This window comes from Penicillium soppii (genome assembly GCF_028829465.1).
Source record: "Penicillium soppii strain IBT 18220 chromosome Unknown utg000001l, whole genome shotgun sequence".
Taxonomy (NCBI): domain Eukaryota; kingdom Fungi; phylum Ascomycota; class Eurotiomycetes; order Eurotiales; family Aspergillaceae; genus Penicillium; species Penicillium soppii.
In genome coordinates this window covers 1,964,165-1,984,529 of record NW_026643231.1, presented here as the reverse complement: position 1 = coordinate 1,984,529, position 20,365 = coordinate 1,964,165, and the positions used below count along the sequence as shown (strand labels likewise).

Here is a 20,365-nt window from a genome sequence, read left to right as displayed (position 1 = left end):
GGAGCGACCTAAAAGGTGAGACGATTAGGGAGGAAATGGCAGGAAATGGTCTGGGATCCGAGGATGCTGTAGTGGACCCGGGTGGAGTGTGTAATTTTGGTTATATCGTTTTTACTTTGTATTGGGGATTTTTGCGATTTTGTTTTTGATTTTCTGGATTTCTTTTCTTTTTCTTTTCTTGCGTCTTTTTTTCCCTCACACATGGTCAATTCTACGCAATCGCAATCATCGATTTGATATATACATTGTATTCATTAAATGTGAAAATGGACTCTGAACCGCCAACATAACAGTATTCGATCTATAAGCGATGTCCGAGGAGAAAGACATCGTATTATCTCGGACCATTCCCATTTCCACACAATACTCCGATATTTAACTTGGCCCCTTTCCCCTCAGTGCCTTCTTTTTTTCCCGGCTAAGCTTTCCATGTGCGTGTGATAACACCTGTTTTTTTTTTTTTTTGATTTTTTCCAAAGAGAAAAAATAATGAAAAAGCGGAACCATCTATGGGAAGCAGTGACAACAATTTTCTTGAATATTTCCCTATCGTTGACCGATCATTGATCGTAGCAGATCTAGATATATACTGATCTGGATAAAGGTGTCGTTGTTTTTTGCTAAAGACTACTGCTTAGGTTCCCAACTGGAGGTCTCTTAGTCTACCCGGAGGAGAACCTAGCGTGTAGGGCCCGTGGGTACTAACCAAGATGTCAGAGAGGGGAAGCCAGGGGAGGTCCTGAGTTTTGAACCAAGAAGGTGGGCGCTAGGAATGGCGTGCCCGAGGAACCTTCAACCGAGAGAGGGAAACGAGACTGAAAGGGGTATAGGCCGACCAGCAGAAAGGGAACTAAGGCAGAAACGGGTGTAGCGCAAGTCGGGGGAAGTAGAAGCGATGGATACTCGGGAGGACCAGGGGCTAGTGTGGACGGTGTGTGGTTGACTCAACGTAGCTGTGAACCAATAGGAAAAAAGGATAGAAAGGGGTGGGGCCAAACTGGAGTTTCTGGATAGGCCTGACCTCTTTGGGCTTAGCCCTAAACTCTGCCTACCACAAAGGTTCAAAGCCGAGGCGGTTGGATCCGGTGATAGCTTCTTCTGGGAAAAGGAAAAAAAAGAAAAAGGAGGTTGCACTGTGATGACATGTGCCTATTACTTGCATACAATTATGCAATGGTTCAATTGTTGGGCTCAAATGGGAATCAGCGATCACTGACAATGTATCAGATTGTCAATATATCATATTGTACACTGTACGTTGGACAGCGAAGTAGTCACGAAGCTTTTTCTTCACGAGTCATGCTCTCGCGTACAGTACAGTAACCGTATCAAACGCGTGAGTGGGGAGTCCGGTGACCGAGTATCTCCTGACTTTCATTATTTTATTCATCGCTATATAAATTGCGACATTCAGTATCTACATCTTCCACGGTTCCACACAATGTTTGTCTATAATTATCATGTGGGAGAAAAAATAGGGGGCCATTTTCCAGCGGGTTTCCCGTGGCCTTGCCGGCCGTCAATTGGTCACCATCTTCCTAATCAAATTGCGCTGTGAGCGGAGGCTCGGCGGCTGTCCGGTATGATCATGGTACAATATTGTATGTACAATGCTAATTGATATCGTAGGGCAGTCTCATTCTTACGATACGTATAGACCCGTTATTCTCATCAAAATGCTCACCTTTCAGCCTCGCAATCCGACAAAGTGGAGATTTTTCTTTGGTTAACAACCCCACCTGGCTAAATACGCGCTTGATAGGAATAACACGGGAGAAACCAGGGAATAAATCCAGATGCAAGGCCTGCTGCCTTCGATCGTTGATTGGTGCTTTTTGACTCACCCCGCAGGCGGAAAATGTTCCTCCAGTGCCGGTGAAGGAAAAGCAAGTGCAGGTTATCTAAATTGATTCTGTGCAGCAAGTTACAGCAATACACAGCACTATTTTTTTTTTGCATGAGTTGCGCTTACGATTCGAGTCCTATGGACTCTCAAAAGGGTGATGTTGAATTCCAAGACTTGGCGGCGGACTCCGAACAACACATAGGTGCGGGATATCCGAGTCGAGGTCGTACCGGGATGATCAATATCAAATCCATATGGCGCGTCAGTCATTGGACGCCGCAGCCGCTCACAACCAACAGCAATTTAAATACTGTAACTCCGGATGATCAACCCAAAGTTGGCTCCAGTTGTCCCCAGTTTTTCTGTTGCATTTTCCGCCAAGGTAGTATGCTAGTTGATCGAATCAGAGAAAGGCATTGTTGGAGTCGATCTTGGCATGGCTCTATCATACTTGTTACAAAGTATCGTGAGCCTTCGCGGCTGTTCGGTAAGAATACATGCTTCTTCTGTAAGGTATGGTTTAAATGTCTCATTGTAGGCAACCTGCAGGTGTTCACCGTGCCACTTGATGCACGTGGGCCCATTTTCTACAGGTTTAATGTTGTTTTAATCTTGTGTCATAATCTCGTTATATTATTTTAACATTAAACGTTCTAAACGAAGTGACTAATTGATGTGTAAGAAAAAAAAAGCGGCGGAAACCTTTCCCACAATGGGTCTGGTCGAGCCGACGGCTATTCTTCGGTCATTATTTTGTTGTTGTTCAGGGGGCGATCATACAACAAGGAAAATCGATCCTTCTCTTTCCCCGCGGTTATGCAAATTCGTTGTAACTGTGCCTTGGTTATGATACATTTGGTACAGGATGATCGCTGAAACCGGGAAGCTGTCACACTTTACCTGGTCCAAGCACTAGAGAGATAGAGAGAGATAGACGAGAGTCTAGTAGCGGTTTTATGTACATACCGTAGCTTGAAGTTAACGACCCACGAGCTTGCCGAGCTCTAGGATTGCCATTCAGCGTCCGTGCTCTCAGGGCCGAGATAGAGACCAAAAATACGCAATCTCTCCTAACTCCACAATTGGCCTGTGCGGTGATAACTTGGTAGACTACGCCAGACAGAGTAAGTCATACCCGCTAATGCTTCGGCAGATCGCGTTGGAGAGATCAGCACACCCCGGATGATGATCACTGACCATTTCCGCGGTTGATAGAATGACTATTTAACATTGAATCGCATTGAATCACATTGAAAGTGATTTGGATATCGAACAGAGATATAAATCAAGCCAATGCCTGAGACTGGTTTCTACAGGGGTACGAATCCCGAGACAGTGGCGTAATAAAGTCCGGCAAAATCACTTTTGAGGGGAAATGACAAAATGACACTTGTTGAAGATCATGTCTAAGGCCTGAAAAATCTTGATACGTAAAAACCATGTTTTTTTTTTTTTTTTTGCCAAGTGGTTATTGTATGTAAGATAAAGGAGGGAAAAACCCCCCTAGGGTCAACGCCCAAAGGCCAACTATCCCGCAGAGTTACATTTTCCATGCATGTTCTACGTCTGCTCTAGATAGCGCCCAAAAACGGAAAGGAGGCAAACCAATGTATCTTATATATCTGTGCTTTTTACTCCTTTTGGGGCCTGGCGCGTTGTCTGACAGGCGAACGGCAAACGTTGTTTTTTTATTATGGATTTTTACTAGCGCATCATGGGTCCGGGCTAGCCTCCTGTTGGCCAGGACGTTGTCCGGTTCCAAGGTTGAATCTGGGCCAGAAGCATGAGTTTTGCCTCGTCTCCGACGTGCATCGTCGGCTGAAGTGTGCTTGCCGTTCTTGGTATGGCGGCCCTTAGACGTCGGAGGCGCTTGTGCATTGCATTTGACTCTATTCTTTGGTCACGCTACTGCACGTCGCTGTCTTAGGTTTCCGCGGATCGTGTACCTAGGTACGAAGGTTTTCGGTGTAATTTTTGCCCAGGGTTACTTCAAGATTTGGTGGACACATGCATGCATCAATATATAGACATATGCGTTGTAGGTCTATTATTATTAATATGCAGTGGCGTGTAAATGACGCATAACTCTTTCTTGGATCTGTCATGAAACATCTTGTCATAACGGTTGATTAAAAGCCTCATATATATTCAATTTACTGTACTTGCAAGCAAAAGGCCAATGCCATTGTGAAAGAGCAATGACCTGTTCCTCGCAAGCTTCTAGCGGTAGTTCAGACCGTGAAACGCTATAATCTACTAAGCAGCCTCGCTGCAGATTGTTGCATAAAGCTTGACTGAACTAGATGCGAAGATCTCGGCTGATCTTGAGTCTACAGAAGAAAACCATGCCACTCAGGGAGAGGCCTTTCACATAGATGATCGAGAGGTAGATCTGCCAGGCTCTCCCCACCTAGTAAACGTGCTGAAAGCCCGTGCTCCAAGGCGAGCGGTGCTAGTTCATCAATGTTTGATGACTACATGCTACTCAGTTTAGCTTATTTCTCTCTATATCTCTGGGGTAGTGAAGAAATCGAAACTGGTTGTAATTACAAGAACACGAGTCAATGTTGGTCAACATGTCTCTATTATCTCCAACCTTGCTTTTCATTGGAAGTCATATATCAGTTTGCGGCCTTTCTTTGCCGAGGGGAAGGTATATATCTCCTCACCACGATGGGATTCACTGTCCTAATGATTGGGTTTGTCTTTTCCTTCGCTTTTCGCAGCTCGTACATCTCAATAAATTAGCCTAAATGTCTCCAGGAAACCACCGGTGGAAAAATAAATCCCGTCACAAGAATATCCCGGCTTCTACATTGCGGGGTCAAGATCCTAGTCCAGAGATCTATATATCTTAGATCGGCATATCTTGGCTAACACACATAACCAAACCAATAAACATGTTCATTCTAGCAGCATATATTCTAATAACAGCCGCAATTCCTCTGGTCAGAGGAGGCCCTCTACCAAAATCAGCGAAATTTGACTGGTCATCAACCAAAGCTTTGTAAGTGCCTCAACAAATAGGATGCATGATAGCTAACCACTGAAGAATTGCATTTGGGGACTCCTATACCTATGTCCAGGGAACTCACGGCCACCAGAACTTCAGTTTCATTGGAGACCAATTCAATCTTGCCTATAAACCTGAAGATCTGCTTGACAACAAGATAGTTCAGAATCAAGTAAGTATAAAGCACTCGCCCGAAATAGTGATACTAACACAGACCCCAGACAGGAACTGCAGAGGGCGGTCCTAATTGGGTTGAATATCTCACAGGATGCGGAACTGAGGAAGGCCTGACCTCACCCCAGAGCTGCAAAAAGCAACTCTGGGACTTTGCATTTGCTGGAGCCGACATTTCAACGGAATAGTAAATCAATTCGAGACCCTCACTTGCATTCGTACTAACTATAGAAGCACACCCCTCCATCACAACTTCACCGTCTCCCTGGTAAACCAAATCAACCAGTTCAAGCAATACGGCCACCCAGTCCTCACGCAGAAAGTCCGCAAGTTCAAACAAGCCCAAACTCTGATCGCGCTCTGGATTGGCATAAACGACATCAACGACAGCGCTGCATACGCGGTCGACTTTCCAACTTTCTACAAAAGTCTCACAGACACACTGTTTGCCTCCGTCGAGCAACTTTACGGGCTAGGCTACCGATCATACCTTTTTATGAACCTTCCACCCTTGGACCGTACACCCGGAAACCTGGCGAAGAGCGACCCAAGCCCTAATGCCACGCAGATTGCTTGGTACAATGCAGCATTGGCGGATCATGCTGCAGAATTTTCTGATAATCACCGCGATGCACATGTGATGCTCTTTGATGCGCATTCCAGGCTCGGGGCTATACTGGATGAGCCGCACGAGTATGGGATTGTCAATACAACCAACTTCTGTCCTGGGTATGACCAGCCGGATATAGCGGTGAATTACCAGAATTATGGATGTCCGACGCCATTGAAGGAGTATTTCTGGTTTAATTCAGGCCATCTGACGAGTCATGTGCACGAGGTTCTAGCAGGGCAGATAGAGAGATGGTTAAGACAGTAATAGTTGAAGAAGAATGAGAATGATCATTATTACAGGGCAGACCCTGCGAGCTCTGGAATATGAAACTTTTGAACTAATCAACATGTAGGCGTCGTAAAAATCAGACCCAAGCGAATATCAGACCCGGAAAAATCGGGTCCAGGCCGGTAAAAACAAATAAAAGAATATCTATGACATCGAGGATAACGCCATACCGAACCGAGTTACGCAAGAAGTCGAAAGAATGAGAAAGGGTCTACCGGGAGAAGGCAATACAAGCTCGAGAGAACTGCAGATGCAGCAGCGAGACGTCTACCAGCGACGGTTGCCACCAACAGGAGCAGCGTTGGAAGCAGTGAAGCCACCACCACCACCACCGCGACCACGACCTCCCCAGCCACCACGGCCACGGCCACCACCCCAGCGACCACCACCGCCACCACCGTAGCGAACCATCTCGGCAAGACGGGGATCAATCTGCTGCTTGGCCTCGGTCAAGATAGTGACCAAGTCGCGAGCCTGCTTGGAGTCTGCAGACATGTTAGACAATACATAACAACGGAAAAAATAGGAACAAACTTACTGTCAGTGGTGAAGAAGGTAATGGCGGTACCCGTGGCACCGGCACGAGCAGTACGACCAATACGGTGGACATAGTCCTCCGAGTTGTTGGGGTAGTCGTAGTTCAGCACGTGAGTAATATCTTTCACATCTTTAAGGAGGGTTCGTTAGCAAACAGCGCATTAGTGATTTTATGAGGAGTATATGGCCATAAAGGACCCTCCGTCGTGCAGGACTTGATGCATCACTGCTCTCATAATGGGTAGAAAATCCCAAGGGAAGCGAATCCATAGGATCGCGTTATCGTGGTCCTAGATTAACCTTGGAATGCAGCCTTCAACAACGTTTAAAGATCTTCTGGTCTGTCAAAAGTTTTTTGAGATCCAAGTCAAGACAAAAAATGTCTGCTGCTGTGCTGCACTGTGAGTCCAAGGTCCTGTGGGCATGAAAACCACCTAGGGATGACCAGATACGCCTAAACGCGGCGTGTACCAACGTGCTTCGAGAGAGTTGAGCACCGTGCCATTGTATCACACAACGTCAACACGGGTGAGTGTTTTTAAGGGCCCCACAAGGGGGGGAGATATATACGGGAAGGGGGGAATGGGGAAGGGGGATGTAGTTTGTTCATACCGATACCACGGGAAGCCACATCAGTGGCCACCATGATGGGGCTCTTGCCCTGCTTGAACTCGTTCAAGACCCAGTCACGCTCGTTCTGCTGCTTGTCACCGTGGATGGCTGAAAAGGTTAGTTATGAACGAAAGGTAGTGAATGGAGGGGAACGTACAAAGCGCAGGCCATCCGTCTTGGCGGAGGAAGCGGGTAATCTCGTCAGCGACACGCTTGGTACCAGTGAAAATGAGGCACTTGTTGGAGCGGTCCTCCATAATCTTCTCAAGATGCTTGATCATCTTATCACGCTTCTCAAAGTCAGAGACAACCTCGACAATCTGGTGAATACGGTGGTTGGCGGAGAGATCAGTGGAGCCAACGTTAACTTGAATATAGTCGTTCAGGAAGTCAGAGGCGAGCTGACGAACTTCCTTGGGCCAAGTAGCGGACCACATGCAAGTTTGACGGTCAGGGCGAATCTGGCCAATGATCTTGCGAATCTGGGGCTCGAAACCCATGTCAAGCATGCGATCAGCCTCGTCAAGAACAAGGTAGGTGACACGGCGGAGGTTGGTACGGCCAGCCTCGAGCATATCGATCAGACGACCGGGGGTAGCAATGCAAACCTCAACACCACGGGAGAGGTCACGAATTTGAGGACCCTTGGGGACACCACCGTAGACACAGGTGTTGCGAATACGAGAGGACTTTCCGAACTTGGTGATTTCGGCCTGGATTTGAACGGCCAACTCACGAGTGGGAGCCAGAACAAGGACAATGGGGCCATCGCCGGGGGAAAGGAGAGGCTGGGCGTTGATGTGAACAATAGCAGGAAGACAGTAGCTCAGAGTCTTTCCGGAACCGGTCTCGGCGATACCGACAACATCACGACCGGAGAGAGCCATGGGCCAGCCCTGGGACTGGATAGCAGTGGGACGCTCGAAGCCCTGGGCCTTGACCTCAGACAGAACGTATGCGGGGAAACCAGCCTCATCGAAGGTCTCGACGGGGCGGGGGACGTTGGTACCCTGGACAGCCATCACCTTCTCCTTACGGAAGGCAATGACATCCTCTTCGGAGCGCGCAGAAACATCGGGGTGCTCCTTGTAGAATGACTTCTCAAACTTGGGCATAGTGTTGATATCTGGGAGGGTCGGTCAATAAATTACACTTCAAATTATTTTCGGGAAACAAAAACTCACCCCATTCTTGGACCTTGAGGCCAGCGCCGAGGTTGGACATGCGGTCACCACCGGCACCACCGCCGAAGCCGCCGCCGCCGCCGTAACCACCACCACCGCCGTAACCACCACCGCCGTAGCCACCGCCGCCTCCACGGCCACCACCGTAACCACCACCACCGCCGCCAGAGTAGCCATTGTCACCACCGCGGGAGCTGTGCAACGTTAGCATGTTTGCCTTGAAATGAAAGTTGCAGTCGTGAGCTGCATTATCTGAATAGGATAACGTACCGGTAAGAGTCACCACCACCACCGCCGCCGCGCGAGTAGCCGCCACCGTACGACATAATTAAGTCTGTGAGAACGTGTTTTCTTTAAAAGGGGAGGAAATAAAGGAGGAAGAGACAAGAGAGTTGAGGGGAAGTGAAAGAATGAAGAAAACAGTCGAGTTCAAGAAAAGTTGTCGAGAACTGGAAAGAACGGAAGGATGAAGAAGAAGAAAAGGAACAGGGGAGAAGGCGCGAGGAAAAAAAAAAAAAGATAAGTGACTTTATCGGGTTTAGCGTTCCTATGTTCTCTATCACGTGATGGGGCCTGGATCAGGTACCTTTCAAACCGCCTTCCTATAAAGGCTTAGCTTATGCTAATCTTTGTAAATTCGTTGAATTTTTCGTTTTGCCGTTTTGTATTTTTTCATTTTGATTGATTTGATTGGTTCAAATACCGGCAGAAACTTTTCTTAGAGGCAAAACAAAGAGATATTTTCAGTGGCAAATACTGATTTCGCCTCTAGAATACTGAAGTGCAGATAAACCAAAGTTAGGAACTGTATCTGAGAACCTTGGAATATAGTACTGAGATGGTTACAGTACATAGTCAAATAGGACGAATGATTGTTAGATCAAAACCTGAATATTTTAGATCTATCTCTCTCCGAGCCCCATGTCCCAGAACCGAATCTCCAACTCCGTAGCCCGGAGGAAGATCTTGATCAGTTCTTCCATACGACTAGGCGAGACGTGCTGCATATGCTTCTCCAGCAATTCTACAATATGAGACAAATCAGTAGGGTTCACTCAATACTCATGCGTTGACTTACCTGAACCCAACCGTACGGCTTCTGTGTAATCTTCCGCGACATAGTTTTCGATCCATTTCCAGTACTTGTTTCCTTGTCGCAGAGTACCTTCTTCGCTATGAAGTCGCTTGGCAATAGCGCCGTATCCGATCAAGCATGGTGCAAGGGCCATTTGAAGGGCCAGCCAATCTTCGGATTGGCCTACATCCAAGATGTATCGACTGTACGCGGTGCATGCTAACGAAGTTAGTAGACGCTTTTTTATTATGCAAGGAAGGTTAGCTACCGATGGTCTCGGGTGTGTCTTCCATCTCCTGCTTTGAAAGACCAAAAGAGGTACAGTAGTCAATGTGCAATGCCATTTCCCGCTGAATATGAAGGACGATTTGGGCCGACTGAATAGCGTTAGCCTGATGTTATAAGTCGCAAATGAATAAATAATACTCACTGCTGCAATTGAATCCATGTTTTTCGCCTTGTATGATGCTAGTGCATTGCTTCGGGCAAATTGAACCTGTGTCATGATGAGCAAAGACCGGTTTCTGTTTAATTATAACTTACCAGATAGAGGTAATCTTGCACGAGATAGGCCTTGAAGTGTTCGAGAGGCAGATCACCTTGACCCATACCCTTGACAAAGTCATGGTGAGTGAACTCCTGCCATACTCGTTGCACATCTGGGCGGTCCAATGTGTACTCGATAAAACGGCCACTGATATCATTAGAGTGAACCAAACCTGACGGGAGGAGGATACATACGGCGCAAAGGGCATTGTGTAGGTGGAATGGAAATGATTGATCGGGCCACTTCCCTTGCCCATGTCAATGCTTGTCTTTATTCCTACCTCGACAAATCGTACGGCATTGCGAACAGATCTGATCAGGTCCTTTCCGGATGCCAGGTTAGCAGCAATGGCGGAAGCAAGCGAGCAGCCTGTGCCATGGGTATTCTTAGATGTCAAAAACTCAGTTTCAAACAAGGTCGCTGTCTTTCCGTCAAAAAGAATATCGACCACATTAGTCGCCTCTCTCGGATCATGGGATATCTTATGATCCTTTGTCAGAGGAAGATGACCGCCCTTCAAAAGTACCGCCTGAGGACCCAAAGAGCAAATTTTCTTGGCAAGTTCGATCATTTCATCGAGGTCTGTTGGCTCGGGGACCTCTGCACCAGCGTCCTTCAACAAAAGCAGGGCCTCTGGAATGTTGGGTGTCAAAATGGTAGTAAGGGGAAGTAACTTTGCTCTTAATTCCTTGACTGCTCTCTCTGGTAGTAATTGTGATCCACTAGTGGAAACCATGACCTATTTCATTAGTATTATCAGATTGAGAGCAAGGAAACATCTTACCGGATCAAGCACAACAATAGGAACTTTGTGAACCTGCAATGTCTCTGCGATGACATCAATGGTCTCAGTAGAGGAAAGCATGCCTAAAACATCAGTAGCTGTCATAAAAAGCCCCCAAGTGACCTACCAAGTTTGACTACATCTGCACCAACATCCTCGAGACCAGCGTTGATCTGCTTTCGCACAAACTCCGAGGGCACAACGAAGATGTCCTGCACACCCAATGTGTTTTGAGCCGTCAATCCAGTTGTAGCAGTGAGAGCATAACAGCCATGGGCTGCAAGGACCCTTTGGTCAGCCTCGAGACCACTATGATAGTCAATAAAACAAATTTAGGATAAAAAGAATTGAAACCCCGGAGATGGGGTTGTCTTGGAGGATGGGGAAGAACTCACGCCCCTCCTGAGCTATCGGATCCTGCAATTACCAGGACTCGTTTGGCCGACATTTGAAGAGTCATATATATACACAGGTGTATTTCGGCAAATAAAGTGAGGTTGACGAGTGGGGTGGAAATATGCCGGAGGGGGTTCTCGATAAGATAAGAGATTTTGTATCAAAATATTACACCGTAGTGAGCAATTGAGAGAGTATTGAAGACTTAAGATAAATTATGCTGTTCAATTGATAGTGACAATGCATTCCCGAATCCTAGTATCCCAAGGTATATACAGAAAGAAAAAAAAAGCAAAACAGAACCACCGGGGCATTTACTGTAACATAAAGCGGAACAGACCATCCATCTCAACCCATTGCCGACCACATTTTTTCAAGTATGCATCAACCACACCCTTTAGCGTGCCAAACCTCGTCCGATTAAACTCAACAAGGGCGACAACGCTGTCTTTCTTTTCTCCGGTCTCTTTCTCCGCCAAGGCCTTGGCCTTGTCGACATCCCAGAGACCAGCAAAGTACAGAAGCTGGTTGTATATCTCCTTCTCTGAGTATTCGTACGACATACGGCCTAGACAGCCTTCCGCTCGTCCCCGAGGACCGAGACAGCGGTGTCCGTACACACTGGTCTGTCGTGTACGGTTTCCACACGAAGAATCATCACACACTAACCAGCCTTCGTAATAGCGCGATGTCTGTTCGCGTATTTGGTTTTCAAGTTGAGCAACAATAGTCAGCACCGAGAACGGTTTTTGGCAGGCTTGGTTCGGGCAAACAATGCCGTGAGCGGTGCACATGTGGGATGAAGTCACCAGACCCTCAAACACAGATCGTTCTTTGCAGAACCGGCATCTCAAGGACAGCCGTGTGGAATTGGCAAATCGCACCGAGTCTGGGATCTGGGACTCGAGCGGGGTAACCTCTGCATTCTCTTGAGTGTTGGAGCTGGAAGTGTTGATCTGATACTTGCGAGTGTCGAGACCCAAACATTCGGCAAGGCGAACGGCATCGGTTCCAGGAATCGGGGCGCAGAGACGCTCGATGGGAGGGAAAATTTGTTTGAGAAGGTAAAACTCAACATCTGGCTTTAATCCTGAGTCGGCCTTCATCACATCCTGCGGGCTGTATGATCGCTTCGCAGGCGCCAGAGAGGAGGTTTCTGAATCTCCATTGGTCACAATGTATGAGATCACGTCGTTGGGCCGAACAGTCTTGCCCCGGGCAATGTCCCGCAGAGCGACTTGAGCAGGAGGCATGCTTTCCTTATTGGGGTACTCCTGGGGTCTTTTTGAGAGTTTCTGTTCGAGTTAGCGACGTATATAATTTTCTTGTGGTTAGGATCACCCACCGTGTAGATCACGTATTTTTGGACAGGGATCGTATTTTCCTTCATCCTCTCTGCAAGTTCACGCAGATATTCGTGGACCTTGTTCAGAACGATTTCCTGGTCTTCCCCGGACAAGATCTCGTTGAGTAGCTTTGATGACACCTCTTTGGAGAGGGCGCAGTATTCACGTCGCTTCATGTCAAGTCCCTTGACCTCGAGCTTCTCAATGTACTTGCCATCTACCTCGGTGAGGTTGACAGCAGCGTACTTCTTTTTGGCATGCAGCAGGAGTCGACGGAATACATTGTCAACATCAATCTCCAGCAGTCGGTAGCGCTCATTGACCGACTTCTTGAACTCCTCGCCAACCTTGAGAGCGTCACTCATATTGTCCATGTTCGTGTTGATCATGACGGAATCGGTGTCACCGTAGATGACCCTCAATTGCTGGCTTTCAGCCAGCTCCTTCGTGTTTCTCAGAATCTCACGTCCTTTAAAGGTCGTGAGCATCGCGAGGGGTCGAGCGTAGAATCGACTCTGCGCGAATCCCAGACATCCGTACATGGAGTTAGCAGTCAATTTAAAGGCCATCTGCTTAGTGTCCCACAACGCTAGTTGTTCAGGTGTGGCGCGCTTGTCTTTCATCAATTTCTTCACTTCACGACGACGACTGACCAGCGTTGCGATCAGGCGAGGAAGAACACCCTGCTCTTGCTCTGGGGACGGGACATCGGGCACTTTCTCTTCATTCTCATTTTCGGCCTGATACATGTTAGAATAATAGCAAATACAAAGAATTGAGGTACTCACCGTGGCAGTTCGGTCAACAGTGGTGAAACAGATGTTGTACTCCTGGATAATGCTGGGATACAGACTGTTGAAATCCATGACAAGGACGAACTTGTCGTAAAGACCCTTTTCGGGTTCGAAGACGAGACCACCCTTGAACTTGTCTTTCTTCTTCTTGTCCACAGATTCATCCTCTCCTTCCTGCATCTTCTCCTCTGTCTTCTGCAGATGGGAAGAATACTTGTCCGGGCAGATGTACTTGTTGCGGTGGAATTCATGCAGCAGAATGTACTCGTTTCTCTCAGCACGCGTACCGCTTAGTGTGCGTGCCCACGAGTTACCGGCAATGTTTGTCAAGACCTTGGTCAGGGGCAGCATCTGAAGACGTAAAACCAATGCCGCAACGAAATACGTGTCTGTATCACAGTGATTGACAAAGTTCATGAGGCCTTCTTTGGTGGTGGCCCACGTCTTCAGCGCTGCTTCAACGTCCAGTTCCTGCCGGGAGTTGCCTTGACCAAGATAGAGCTGGCACATCTCGGTCAAACTCCACGACTGACACTTCATCATGAGAGACTTGCCCATATCATTGGCAATATCACACATCAATCTTCCAGCGATTAATTGTCTTTCGGCAAAGAAGTTTCCGCCCTTGTTGAAATGCTTGGGCCAATCTCCACGCCTGAGTCGGCCAATGCGGTGCCAACCGGGCGTCTTCTTCTCACGCATTCGGCTGAGAAGAATACCCAGGTCGACATCTTGCAGCTGGTGGCCCATGATCACATCAGGATCCATTTTTTCGAACAATGCCAAGAACTTGCTGAGCAAGAATTGCTCGGTCCTTTCAAGTATGATGGTACCCCGCTGCTTCTTTGCTTCGGCTTCGAAATGCATGGGGTATGATGCACCAGCAGGACGCATGATGGTGAATGTCTTACACGGAAGCTTCTCCGGGGGAGTGGTATCGGTGAGGGAGATATCCTCGTAAACTCTGGCACTCGCAACGAGAATCTCCTGCTTGTTCTCTTTGACGTTAAGCTGGGTGCGGAAGGCAAGACTCATAAAGGTCAAGGGCGGGGCGTCCAGGTTTTCGGAGTCTGAAACGGGGGTGATGAGCGCCGGTTTGGTGGCCTGGCATTCGAATTTGCACCAAGAGGCGTTTGTGACAGCAGCAAAGTCAGCCTGGTCGATCTTGAGCCAGCATGGGCCCATGATATTTTTCCACAGAACGAATTGCTCGAAAAGCGAGGTGTTCGTGCCAAAAACATTTGAAAAGGTCTCTCCCTTGGTCTCCATTGGCAAGGCGGCTTTGTCGTAGGGGTACAGCAGCTTCAGATACTCCGTCTCCTCTTTCGGCACGCCAGGCATCTCAAATGCGTACTTGCGCTTGGAGGGCTTGATCTTGTGCATACCGACCTTAAGCTTCGACATCATCTCATCGACCTCCGAGTATACATCTTGCATACCAACCTCCTCTTCTGTCGCTCGCCCGTGCTTGTGTCGGTACTCACGGGGGAGGAAGTAAAGCTTTCGCAAGATGTTGTCGACTTTAACAAACGCACTGGTGTAGGTCCCATTCTGCTTGTTCTTCACTTTTCCAAAAAGGCAAAGACTACCGTTGACTTCTGTGTAGTCCAGCCAGAACATCCGCAGACTGCCATCTTCTTCAACGACATCTTGGGCACGCAGCTTTCCAAAGGATCGCATCTCTGGAGCTGGACTGCTGAGAACGTTCAACTTGTTCCGCACGTCATTCCAAGAAGCATCCATCACTTCTGGCATTGATTTGACTGGGGAAGAGCTTGCCGGTGCCTGAATAGTCTCGGGCTTGATCTTCGGGGGCGGCCTACTACCAGTCATGTTGATGGTTTCTGCCTTGATACCAGAGTCTCCGGTGACCTCTGCAACGTCCATCAGGTCTATATCATCGTCTTCCAGCTCTTCGGGTTTGATCACACCGATATTCCTGCGCTCCACTGCTTTTGTGATGGGAGATGAAGGCAGAATATCGCTCATGGGAACGTCGTCGTCGGGCATTGGTAAGGGGCCATCATCAAGGTCATCAGAATGGAGGGCTTGGGCTTTCATCGGTGAGCTTGGCATATCATTTTCATCTCTCATGTGACCCTTTTGGCTCCGACGCTTCTCGGACAATGGTGGGGAGAGAACGCGAACTTTGCGCCGGGCCTCTGACTTGACGATATTTCGTGTGGGAGCATGATGCGAGACCACGTTGGTGTCGACCTCTCCGAGAAGATCATTCATAAAAGCGTCGTCCTCTGCAGTGGCAACGGGCTAAACAAATTCAAGTCAGCACCAAGCACTCCGTCACATCAGACAAAGCCTTACCTTGGGCTTCGCGGCCGCAGCAGCGGTTTGTCCTTTGTTAAAATACTTTGAAATGCCACTGTTTATCTTTTCTTTCCGTTGTTGCTCCTCCTCTCTTTTCCGCTTCGCGGCCTTTCCTCGTGTGGGTAATTCGTCGCTTTCGTCGCTGGCGTACTCGGCTGTCTGCTCGTTCCATACTTCGCGGCCGTCGTCCGCATATCCGGCACCATTATCATCGACAACGAAGTCGTCCTGGTCCAGACGATTCCGGATGACTTTTTTGTAGCCGTCATCGTCGACTTCGTCGTAGATGTCACCTTGGTCCTCGACTTCGTATGTGGAAATTCGCTTCTTTCCGGAGGCACGGAGGGCCCTCAGCTCAGCCAATCTCTCGCGGGCTGTAGGCATTGTGATTTGTATTAGAGACCACTGCCCAACAAAGATAGTTGTGTGGGCAGAGAAAACTGGATCGGAACGATACTTGTTGCGGGGAAAGGGAGGGAGAGAATCGGCGCTCAATTAATCCAGGCGCGCGCAACCACGCGTTGCATCGCGTTGGCGCTCATTGGTCACATATGGTTATGTCAGCCAATTTAATTCTGGGCGCCTTAGGCGACAATATCGTGCCCTAATTAACATACATACATGTATGTATGTATTGACTATAATGATACATTTCATTGATCTATAAAGCTACATATATAGATATATGTCAAAAATGAAAAGCCATCCATTAGCCTATATATGTAGATGGGGTATGATAATAATCCACCAAACGCCCAAAAATCGGATAGATGCTGGATTTCCTGCTGGATTTCGTGACTAATTAATATTGTAAAACTTGTACAATTCAAAAGTTTGATATTTGTTGTTCCAAAGAAACCATATACCAAGTTGAATATTGGTGATAGCTTAATACACTGTACTTCCTCTGGCAATATTATTTCCTACTTATTTTCCAGCTCTGTTCCCCTATCCTTGTCCTCCTTTGCTCTCGCCACGCTAACTATACATACTAAGTGGGACAAATGCAGCAGAGAAAAGAATAGACAATCTCACAGTGAGCCGTTTGATCTTTTTCAAATCTCACTGTTAGGGTAGATAATCCGTTCCTGGGGTGCACTCCTCAGATTGGAAGACCTATTATAACCACTAGCCACCAGGGTTTAAACTTGCTCTGCAGGATCTTGGATTGGAGCTTTTCATCCAAGATATCAGTCATAAACTGAGACAGCTGAAACTACTGCTGAATTTTATAAACTGCTTGCAGCCTGGAAGCTAGTAGCCCCCGCCTTCACATCGGTCGATGTAGTTGATCGCCCCATTGCAACAATCTAGAGATTCAAATGGTCATCAAGAGCCAAGATCAGCACTGCCAGATGTCTTAGTGTTGACATAACATTGGTTGTTGTTCTTCTGACCTTTCTTGCGTCTCATTGTAGCTCACTTACGGCCATATCGTGCTCTATATAGTACCGCTGGGCCCTTTTTGATATTCCACATATTGTACAGGAATTTGAAGTATAATTTATCATCATCTATATTTTGTCACATTGCCTTAGACAGTCTCGTTATTTTTAAGAATATTTGTTTTTCCAGTCGTCTTTCTTGCATCTACTTAGCCACCATGTAGAGATCTCCATCAGACGCGGGTCAGCCTTAGAACTGGTTCTAATGTTACCTAGTAGGCCCCGCGGCACAGCATCCATCGCTTATGTCGTCGACTGAGAGATGGCCCACCTAGGTGCCTTCATACTTTTTATAACTCTTAATATGGAAATTCCACTCCTGTCACGTCAACTTTCGCCGACACTACCATGCTTCAATTTATCCCATTTGAGTCCCCAAATCCACTACTGCTTCCTCGATTCTATTATCTCTTGTTTCTGAATTTTTGTTGAATTAATTTCGCAAGGTACATGATGTTTCCTTTATTGTCTCGACTAGCCGCACATCGTCCTACGCCAGAATTTTGTCAATCGCTTCATTGCTCACTTGGTACGTGTTTTCAGTCTATCTCTGTCTCTTGGAACTGGTTTTATACATATGAATTCAACTCTATGTTAGTCGCAATAAACAAGAATGAGAGGAATACTTATACAGATTCTTTCCTACCAGGGATCTATTGGTGTCTCAATGGCTAACAGTTGTTTGATACCACAGGATTACCGCAGCCTCATACATATACATGACTGTACATAGCCGCCGCAGATCTTCACAAATATCCTTTTGCGCTAGATTGAGTGGTTAGTGTGAAGTTGAAAACGCTCGGTTGAACCTCGGGGACAAACATACAACTATAGTTCCTTATTCATCTTACTGGGCATGAAGTTATCTCATGTGAGCCATACAACAGTACCCTAGCTTTCCAGCCCGGTGACATGAAGGCATTGCTAACAATCCCCGATATCTATACAGCTCACATCGGCTCTACGCTTAGATATGACTCCACACAATTCGATTCAGGTTTGCAACTACACATTTGCAGTCTACACATATGGGAGTCACAAGTGATGATTGTTTGAGAATCTGAATTATCCGCGAAGAAACCGAGTCTACCTGATGTGACGATTAAAGACTACTAATCCCCATGGCCCTTGGTTTCAAGGCTATTAGTGGCTTTATTTACTGACAGTTCCATATTATTTAGGCCCTGATTACTATGATAGGTCATGATTCAGTACAACCGAGTGTCTCTACAAACATACCTACAACAAGGTGGATTCGCAATCTCACAAATGATGACTTCTTCACGTGCTGCTAAGAAAACCGCAAGGTTCATAGGGCTGAGAACACTCCGTCTGATGTGAAATGAGGCAAAATATGCTTGGTTCACCAAGACAGTGCTATTGAATGCCTCTGCACACTTGTTGTGAGCTTTCGTTGACGATCCGCGAGGTTCGTCGTTCCAACAAACCCTTGTTCGGTACAATGTTAGATGAGGGTATGCCCCTGTGACATTATCATTGAAGATCTGCCGCTAACTATTAAACAATACACAGGACTTTCGTCTCATCTTCGCTTTCGACTATAGCTTCAGACTGTTCACATGAAGATGCCTCGATACAATTACAACTTACTGGGTTTCTAGCTAAATATCCGACAATAATTCCTATCCATCGATCATTCGGACACACTTATATCGGGAAATTTGCTTGTTCAGCAACAGAGGTACGATTTTAAATGGGTTTCTGGGCCCCCAAGAGCCCAATCTATGTCTGATGGATCCAAGAACTCAAACTGTGACACTTAATTGCACTACAGGTAAATAATCCGAAAAGAATGAGCATACGGCATATGCAACACCGCATGGAGCATATATTATGCTTCCATTGATCTCACGGTTCGATTTGTTTTTGGCTACAGTTGAACTTCCTCGCTAATACCTTTGGAGTGTTCAGTGCCTTTCATTTTCATACACAGGTAAGACTTGAGATCCTTATCTATCATGGAATCAACCAAAATTTAGTGTATTATCAATCGCACATGAAGAGAGATCAGAACAAGTCGAAGTGACCCTCTGGAAATCAAAGCCAGATGGGACACAATGAGATAACTACTACTTTATCGGAGGCAAGAGAAGACTCATCGAATTTTTGACATTATCACATCGCTTTCCTCACGTGGCTCTTTGAACTATGTTGCTGACCGTTCAATTCCCAGTCTCAATGCGAGTTGGGTGTTACTACCTCGAGCATCCAAAATAAACAGCTTTGAAGCGACTGTCGAGAGCCTGACTGAAAAAAAGGCCTTGAAAACTTGAACAAGCATCCATGCTGAGGAAACATTCACAAATCACCTAGATGCAGTGGGATCTGATAGATCTCGTGATTCTAGTGCTGAAAACCTTTTGCCGACACTGTCGATATATCTAGATGTATCACACTAAGGTATGTCTTGAGATGACTGCCATGGAGCCTCACGGACCCAATCGATGTATATGGACCTTGAATGATTACTTAGATACTACTCTTTGAGTGATTATCGGAAGCTCCATGAGACCGAAGAACACAGTGAAAAGAGAAAAGCAATATGATGCAAGATTCAACGAATGGGCAAGGGGAGCTTAAATTCGAGGCTAATTTCAAGGCTTTTGTTACAGAATCATAAAGGATACCATGTGCTGACGCTTGCATCAATCACTCAATCTAGGTCACACATCATCAGCGTTTATTTCAGTGCTATAGTTATACAGGTATGATTTTCTTGCATTCCCTTATCTGAATCCTAGTACTGGGCCAATTCAACAACTGACCAATGATGATCATCACCTCATGTTAAGTGACCTGGGCCCTTGGTCACAATACAAGAAAACAATATCCGAGTGCGAGATCAATTGGGCAGCATTATCCGTGGTCTCGAGTACATGTGCTTCACACATTTGCATGTTGATTCGAGACTGAAGAGAATGGAAACCCCATCAATCGACTAACAGGTTGTTTTTATACTACTCTTGGAAGATTGATGCTAACTCTTTTTATTGTTCCATGAAGGCCCGCGTTCTCCTGTCTTGTGCATTTTCGAGCACGTTTTCTTGGTCTCTTTATCAAAATTAAAGCATCTTGCAAGATAGCGACATTCTTTTACACCTCTTTGAACGAAAAACATGGTCAATGGAGCTTATTCAAGGAAATACGATGTGTGATCGATCCACGGCAGGAAACAGCAGCGCTGGTCAACATTACGACTATATATTCGTCTTGGATCTGGCCGTCGCTATTCTAGATTGATTCAAAGGTACTTCATCCCAAATCAATGTTCTATATGTACTTTGCTAGCCTTTCCCGTCTCGCTTAGGTCCGGTGGTTGATTATAACCGTGCGGGGGCTCCTAGCACATATGTGAGCGTTGGTAA

The 20,365-nt window shown here is 46.7% G+C and overlaps 4 protein-coding genes across 4 annotated transcripts; 1 reads left to right on the top strand and 3 right to left on the bottom strand.

The window, feature by feature from the left end:
- Window positions 1-4,746: 4,746 nt before the first annotated feature.
- Window positions 4,747-5,910, top strand: N7529_000755 (SGNH/GDSL hydrolase family protein; the record flags this gene model as incomplete). Its single annotated transcript, XM_057236286.1, has 4 exons — window positions 4,747-4,853; window positions 4,899-5,031; window positions 5,081-5,220; window positions 5,268-5,910. The coding sequence occupies 4 exons, from the start codon at window positions 4,747-4,749 to the stop codon at window positions 5,908-5,910; spliced, it is 1,023 nt and encodes a 340-aa protein (XP_057103089.1).
- A 291-nt stretch (window positions 5,911-6,201) lies between these two features.
- N7529_000754 (DEAD-box ATP-dependent RNA helicase DBP2) lies at window positions 6,202-8,593 on the bottom strand (the record flags this gene model as incomplete). Its single annotated transcript, XM_057236285.1, has 6 exons — window positions 6,202-6,419; window positions 6,473-6,601; window positions 7,084-7,191; window positions 7,241-8,209; window positions 8,268-8,461; window positions 8,538-8,593. The coding sequence occupies 6 exons, from the start codon at window positions 8,591-8,593 to the stop codon at window positions 6,202-6,204; spliced, it is 1,674 nt and encodes a 557-aa protein (XP_057103088.1).
- Window positions 8,594-9,602: 1,009 nt separating this feature from the next.
- Window positions 9,603-10,754, bottom strand: N7529_000753 (uncharacterized protein; the record flags this gene model as incomplete). Its single annotated transcript, XM_057236284.1, has 4 exons — window positions 9,603-9,719; window positions 9,886-10,020; window positions 10,170-10,628; window positions 10,674-10,754. 4 exons carry the CDS (start codon window positions 10,752-10,754, stop codon window positions 9,603-9,605), a joined length of 792 nt encoding a protein of 263 aa, XP_057103087.1.
- Window positions 10,755-11,383: 629 nt separating this feature from the next.
- On the bottom strand, window positions 11,384-15,918 carry N7529_000752 (DNA-directed DNA polymerase alpha catalytic subunit POL1; the record flags this gene model as incomplete). Its single annotated transcript, XM_057236283.1, has 3 exons — window positions 11,384-12,364; window positions 12,415-15,477; window positions 15,532-15,918. The coding sequence occupies 3 exons, from the start codon at window positions 15,916-15,918 to the stop codon at window positions 11,384-11,386; spliced, it is 4,431 nt and encodes a 1,476-aa protein (XP_057103086.1).
- Window positions 15,919-20,365: the final 4,447 nt, after the last annotated feature.